This window comes from Brachycentrus maculatus, unplaced genomic scaffold (genome assembly GCF_059751285.1).
Source record: "Brachycentrus maculatus isolate JH-2025_06_01 unplaced genomic scaffold, ASM5975128v1 h1tg002001l, whole genome shotgun sequence".
NCBI classification, from domain to species: Eukaryota; Metazoa; Arthropoda; class Insecta; order Trichoptera; family Brachycentridae; genus Brachycentrus; species Brachycentrus maculatus.
In genome coordinates, this window is record NW_028282545.1 from 1 (window position 1) to 7,915 (window position 7,915).

General features: G+C 40.8%; 1 protein-coding gene across 1 annotated transcript; it reads left to right on the forward strand.

The window, feature by feature from the left end:
* The first annotated feature begins 6,578 nt into the window (after nt 1-6,578).
* On the forward strand, nt 6,579-7,915 carry LOC148298462 (uncharacterized). Its single transcript, XM_088276858.1, is given in 2 exon segments — nt 6,579-6,653; nt 7,217-7,915. Coding segments are annotated over 2 exon segments (735 nt in total). The 3' UTR covers nt 7,877-7,915.

Below are 7,915 nucleotides of genomic sequence, written 5' to 3' on the forward strand. Positions count from 1 at the left end.
TCCCAACCCCAACCCCAACCCCAACCCCAACCCCAACCCCAACCCCAACCCCAACCCCAACCCCAACTGCTTAGACTAATAATTCTGCATTAAATTGAGGTAAACAACGAATGGCTTTAAAGTATTATCAAAATATGTAAATAAATAAAACAAGTATATTCAATGACACCTATAATTAACAAAATCCGACACCAACAACAAATAAATAACAGTTTTATATGTTGAATATAAATGTTACAGATTATAAATAGAAATAAACATGAGTTATTTCAATAATTTTGATACCTTATTTTTTCAATAATTTCAGCGTACTGCTGCATTCGAGTGCTCTTATTGTATGGCCTTAATACCTTTCCGACAATTGCCATATTTTATTGCTTGTAGTGCTTCACTCTGCTTAAGTTGATTGATTTCTCCTTCAGTTGAATGAACATCGATTTTGGGTGCCCAAACTCTTCTCTGTTGCTCTCTTACGGGTTTATAATCTAGTTCCCTTATGTTAGACACTTATTTATTGCGCATTCGACCAAGGATATCGGAGTAAAAGAATTCTTTTTGTGATGTTTCTTTTTCATCGTGTGGTTCCGAAAGAGCTAAAGAATGGGAAATTTTTAGGCCTCGGGCTGCCGGATGACTCTTGCTAACTTCCGATTCAGCATTCGGTCAATGTCCCGAGGGGAAGATTCGCCAATTAAAGAATGCTTTAGCTCGACATGCCGCCTGAGCACTTTTCTCTTTAACTGAATTTGTTCCTTGTTGAGAGGCAGTTGAAAATCTCTTTATTTCTGCTCGTTCATTTTTTATTCAATGTGCTGGAATCGATGAATTCTTTAGCTGAAGCTCTCGATTTTATTCAAGTAGTGTTCCCTCACAATTTCGAATTCTTCTTCACTTATTTGGCTCAGCACGATTCTTTTATTGCAGTAGAACAACTCAACCTTTTCGGACATAGCCACTGCTGTATACTCGTGAGCTTTATCAAGAGCAATTTCGAGATCCCCGAAAAAACTGCCTTATTCGAGAAGGCCTGCCATAATCCTTTTTGTTTTATTTACAGGTGAGGTAGATTTATTGTGTCTAATCGAGTGCAATGAGAATTTGGGGAAAACAAGATTTTCAGATGGGTTATCTTTCCACATTGAAAGTTTCCCCTTCTCAACGAGATAAAGAGTATCTGATTTACTACCCTGGAGGGCCAACTTTTGCGACATTTTTAAGGTCATCGGCTTTGTGTTGTTGATAATGAATTAAATTTTTTGAGGGGGAAGATGCTGAAACAATGGGCATCGCAAAAACATGTCCCTTTTTTTATAATGAACCCTCATCTTATAATTCTCAATGACTTCTTCAACCTCTTCCAGCAGTAGGATTCCGATAAGGGTGTTGTCTTCTTTAGATTTGGCTTGGACAGTCCTTTTGGTCTCTGCAATGAACTAAGCCTCTCCAAAGCCGCCCCCTGCCTCAATCAAATCGATTTCGCTATATTCTAATTATTCGATTTTATTTTATTATGAGTTTTTGTCTTACTTCTTAGGGTCTCGAGGTGATTGATTGGGCTTGATGATGCAAATGGAAACTGATCCGGAAAGGCAGAAGTATATAGCTTCGGCCTTTTTGTTAATATCATAGATTATCTCATTTTCTGGATAAATCTTGAGTTCGATGGAGCGACTGACATCCCGGACCACCCTGTTCTTCATCTCTGGCAAGCCCTATAGCAACCCTTTAAATAAATTTAAAGAGTCCAAACAGCTCTAGAGGATTTCCATAGGCACCTTCTTGTTGCCTGCCCGAGATGGGTTCACTGACTGAGTGCGAGCACTAAGCATGGCCGTAGTCTGACCTTCATTACAAGCGATTATCTCCCCCAAATTGATTTTCATCGTCGCGTTTACAGTCTAATAAATGATATAATAGTTTTATAAAATGTACTTATTCATCCTATAGTTATAAGCTATTCAAATTAATGCGATAGCCAATGGAACCCAAATTCAAATATGGATTAAAAAATGCGTCTTCCTTTCTAAAGCAGCTGAAGGAGTAAAAGTATATGGAGAATCACAATTAGAGCTCGGCGATGCATGAAAGAACATTTGAGGATTAATAATTTTCAATGAGTGGAAAGACAATGATCCAAAAAAATAAGCAATAGTCAATTTAAGCCGACGACAAACTGCGTGAAGCAAATGAACCTATATCTCTTTCCGAACTCATTACAAGGGAGCGGCTCAAGTAGACCTTATAGATTTACCAAGTGGATTTGTGCCAATTAGAGTAAAACAGGTAGAATTTGTTAGACGCCATCGAGCAAATTAGCTAAAAAATAGGGGATTTAACCAACTTGCACTCCCGAAACCAAATCCTCTAACTGGAGAACTTCAAAACTAGAAAAGACATCGAATGCTCTTACAAATAGTATCACAAACTTCGACTCGAACTCGAGTAGAACAAACTTAAAATGGGCCAAAAGTTCAACCAGAAAAGGTAAAAGATTAAAAGAGCAACGGACGCCATGCAAATTTAGAATGAAGAAAGGGTTTATGTGTAGTCATACGAGCAATATATTTATTAGCTAAAGTGCAACCGATACCACGCGAGCCTCCATTAAGGAATTATTTCCCCATAAATAAATGCAAAAGTGTTGGATGTGACCTTAGGGAACCAGAAAAAAAAATAGCAAAAGGCAGTGCCTGCGAGCAAAGACCGAGAAGGGTTATTAGGAGATCTCAAGAGTTTCGCAAAGAACTTCAAAATGCCCTGATTCTATCTATTATATTAAGCATAAACTGTACTGGGTAAACGCCGATGATCATCATTTTCGCCCCTTGTATCCAAAATAACTAAGTCTCATCATGAAGTAGAGTTAGAGCTAGAGTTGATGATATTTTAATATTTTAAATTCTGATAATAAAATTGTCTCATCAATATCATTATAAATGTTCAAGAAAATCTTGCTGGCCACCACAATAAGTCCCGCATTGTTGTTTCTCTACTGTCAGCACAAACATTCAATTGCGTACTTATTCCTATATCTTTAGTCTGAACGGCCCATTCGCCAAGACACTATTCACATCGCTTTACTCAATTAGTAGCCTCATGCATGCATAACAGGACATTAAATAATCAAAGGGAGACCAGTGGGCGAAGAATCTGCTTCATTTTCTACTCAAATACTAGTGCCTGCACTACGATCCCGGAATGCAATCTCACAAGTATAATAGATAGTTGAACCTCTGCATTATTTAGAGCGGATTCGATATTGAAGGAAGTCTGTTGGAGGGATGTCGGCTGATCAATGTTGGAGGCGTGGAGGTCGGCCCGCTGTCTTTAAGATAGGCGGAAGATAATTCCCATTTAGGGATCAAGGTGGGGAAAGCGAATCTGTGTACATTCAGGAGTGAATAAAAGCAACTCGCCGGCTATAAATAGTAGAATAAATTGAAAGTGGGAGTCAAAATCGTGCCTGACCTCGAGGTCGTCGAGTTCACCCCTTACATTATCAAATAGAATGTCATGAACTGCCTAACTGAAGTACTCACACTCAATAAACCAAGTGAGCCAAAGCAATAGCAGAGCAAGCGAGAGATAAACTTTGTTAAAGTCGATCTGGAGGAAATTACTCAGTCAGTCGGAACAATGGGAGACAACCAGAAGCATGCTGCTGCATTAAAAGGATAGCTGCTATAGGTTCTTCAATCCTCTGAATTTAGTGCAGATGTGGTGATAAATTCGGCAAGGACTATAAAAATGGGAGGCGAACAAAAAGAGTATACCTTTATCTCATGGAAAGATATTGTAAATCAAATTATGGAGTTGTGATGTTTGATATTATCTATTTAAGCTATCTCCAGTTCAGGTTATCGAGTATCTGCAGCACTCATTAGTTATATGTTCACATCCATTTAAATTTAAATACATTAATCACGCGTGCTTCTTTCTGGCAGACAACAGCCAAATCCCTCTTCCGATTGATAGCCATCAGAGGCTGAATTCCCCCTCCAAACTTTAATTACACTTTGCATTTTTCAGTTAGAACTCTGCATTGCCTGGAGTGCCAGTTTAGTAGTTTAAGACTCTCATCATTATTACAGCCTACGATTAGCAAGGGGTGTCGGCTTTTGTTCAGTCTGTTTACCACCACAATTGATAATATTGCATTTGAGCTACAGTTTATTGGATTTTCAAGCTCGCATGCGCTTCCCTGCTATTTGGTATTCACTAGATGAATGTTGCCATTTTGCAAGCCGATGAATAGACCATATGCTCCTGGAAATGGACTAATTGCTGATATTAGGTGGCTGAACTACAATCTATTCTTTGTGATAATGATTAGCTCCTGTTCGAGCTGAGTGATTTGCTCAATAAAGAGTCCGTTTCCGGCAATGGCCACGCCCAGCTTATCACGCTCCCCATTGAGGAAGCAAGCATGTGTAATTGGCCCATTATACTGCTTGTATGTTTATATTTCGTTTCGGGAGATGTTATATAGTTTTAAGCTGCGGTCATAGCTTCCTGAGATCAGATACTCTGATGATCCTGGGGTCATGTCCTGAACATTTTCATCCACTTGATTGTTAGGAATCGAAGGGATGCTAAATGCAGGCAGGGCCAAAAGAGCAGTAATGGCTGCTTCGTGCAAACGAATGCGGCAGTAGATAGTCCATTCCGAAACATTCCACATAATAACACAGTTGCATCCTGTGTCTCCTCCAGAAAGTAGGTACTTGGTCTGCTTGCCGAGGCATGACTCGTACAGTGCCAAAGTGCATACACTTCCATTATGGCCTTCCAGCCGATGAGCTGGCTCTATATTCTATAAGTTGTACACATAGATGTGATTGTCTTTGCAGCCTGCCGCGATATACTCCCGCTATTGCTATCCCTATGTTTTGCTGAGGTAGATCACACATAACAAAGCCTCGCCTGGCATCTTCAGGTTTGATATTAATGGCTCGAATGATGTACATTGCTCAATGGCCATGTCTTCGCACCACTCTATTGTGAGACCTTGCTGACATGCATCCACTTTTATTGCCTCAGGCTTCTTTTATTGTAATCTTAACCTTTGTTGGTGTGGAGTATCGTTCTCTCCTCTTATATTGCTCTAAATTTGATTTACTCTTCCATTGTTCCCTAGACTATCTCCTCTTTTATTGTCCTCCATTCTATCTGGAGCATGATCGATTGGGTTGGACAGTTCGAGTTGTGACCCCTTCGGGTGGGTAAACTGAGAATCAAAGACAAAGTAGGGCTTACTAATCAGCTACTTGATATTGTTTGCATGAGTTTTGGCATTGAATGTGACCAAATTCTGGTTAGTTTTCTGCCTACTGTTGATGTTTAGGATTTCGAGGTTCGACAATAGTGATGATTCCTGTTTGCAATCACGACTGCTTTGCTATTGATCGTCGCTTGCATGCCTGATTGAGCTGACTGGCGATATGGATCGTTGCTGCTGATACTCCCCGTGCTACTCCCTCTAACTTTGTGGTTGATTGGTGCCAATTAATTTATCATAGAGCAATTTAAACTCATTCTCATCTTGATGCTTAGTAGGGGCAATGATATTGTGAGCATCGAACCGAATCAACTGCTTCACATGCTTCTTGCTCAACTAGTCGATAAAGTCCTTCATCCTCTCATTAATTCTGCTGATTATCCGCATCATTTATAATTCATGGAACAACATGTGGCTCTCCGATTGCTCGATGTATACTCTCAATTATTCGGTGAGCTTCACCCGATCAGTTCGAGCCTTCTACTGCTCTATGCCGATATCTATTGTCCCATCTGATTCCAAGTTCACAATTTTGTTGCACTCAAAAGGTGAAGAACTTACTTATAAGTGCGGACGAATTATATGGATGCGCATGTTTGTTGGCTGCTGTTCATTTATGACCATTTTATACTGTTCGTGATGGTTGCGTAGTTAGAGTTTCAGCTGTGTTTACAGACCACTAATGGAAATGCATATTAGTTTTGTTAGAGTTTCAAAGCAGTTGCTGATCAGTTTCTATTAATTCTGCAACTTATGCTGCAAAATCATCAGCACTTGCTTTCGGTTTTCATTGTTCACCTCAACTTTATTGCTTTGTTTCATGAAAGTGTGTGCAGTGATGGTGATGAATAGTTATAAGGATAATTAGAAGCATCGTATCAGCTCGTTTAGACATCGTATAGATATCGTATAGGATGAGATTGTATATGACATATCTAACAGTGTTATTTTTATCAAATGGAACAGCATTCCCAGAAATGGTCGGAACTCTCAGCTCACTACCAGAAGATTAGTCAAACCCATCTCTCTCAGCTCCTCCTGGATCAAGCTCGCAATGATGAGCTCTTAATCAAGTTCAACGACATTCTCCTCGATTTCACCCATGAAAAGCTCACCTTGTAGACTTTATAACTACTCGCCAACTTGGCTGCCAGCTGCGGACTCACTAACAAGATACACTCGCTCTTTGATGGTCAGCATATCAATATCACTGAGGATCGAGCAGTACTCCATACTTGCTTGCGGGCTCCCATTGACTCCAAATTGCATGCCAGTCCCTAAACGAATCGCATCATAAAAGATGTGCACGAAGTTCTGGAAGGGATTAAAACCTTCTCCGAAAAAGTTAGAAGTGGCGCATTTGCAGGAGCTACCGGCAAAAAGCTGACGAATTTAATTGTCATTGGGATCGGAGGCAGCTACCTCTCCATTTAGTTTGTTTATGAAGCATTGAGAAGCCATCCGTTATACGCCGAAAGCATTGCAGGCCGGAATATCAGGTTTCTAGCAAACGTAGACCCCATTGATCTCACTAGGGCTACGCAGGGACTCAACGTCGAGGAAACCCTGATTCTGGTTAATTCCAAGACATTTACAACCGCCGAGACCATACTTAACGCGAAGAGTGTCAAGGAGTGGCTAATCGCAGGCTACAAGAAAATTGGAGTGTAAGATACTGCCAACATCGTCAAATCTCATATCTGTGCGTGCTCTACGAATCTATAAAAGACATAACAGTTTGGAATTGCGAAAGAAAATGTCTTTGGTTTTTGGGATTTCGTGGGCGGTAGGTTCTCGGTATGGAGTTGTATTGGAATGTTGCCACTTTCTATATACTTCGGCTTTGGAGTCGCCAACTAATTTTTAAAAGGAGGACATCAGATCGACCAGCACTTTTACGCATAGACTAACTTTAAGGTATTTATTGAAATATTTTAGAAAAATTTGCCAGTGATGCTGGGACTCATCGGCTTCTTTCGGACCACCATCCAAGGGTATTCTGCTCGGGCTATTGTCCCATATTGCCAAGCCTTAGGCAAATTCGCCCCCCATATTCAACAACTCGACATGGAAAGCAACGGCAAAAGAATCAACCTCCAAGGAGATAAGCTCAACTACGAAACTGCTGTTGTGAATTTTGGAGAACCGGGCACGAATGGCCAGCACAGCTTCTTCCAGCTCCTGCATCAAGGCAGAGTCATTCCTGTGTAATTTATCGGCTTTACTAAATCGCAAACACCCTATCGAGCCTCAAACGAGCCAGTTTCAAATCACGATGAGCTGATGTCGAATTTCTTTTCACAGCCTGACGCGCTTGCCATTGGCAAATCCATCGAGTAAGTCAAAAAATAGGGCACAACACCACAAGAGTTGCTATCGCACAAATAGTTCCCTGGGGATAGGCCATCAACGAGCCTGCTTTTCCTTGGGGAACTGGATGCGTGCAAATGTGGAGAACTGCTTGCCTTGTATGAGCACCGCACTTCGATTGAAGGATTTATTTGGGATGTGAACAGCTATGACCAGTGGGGGGTGGAGCTAGGGAAGGTCCTCGCCAAGAGAGTGAGGGGCATGCTGGAGCATAATAAAATCGGATAAACTCTGAATCCAGCGACACGCAAGCTCGCTCAAATCTAC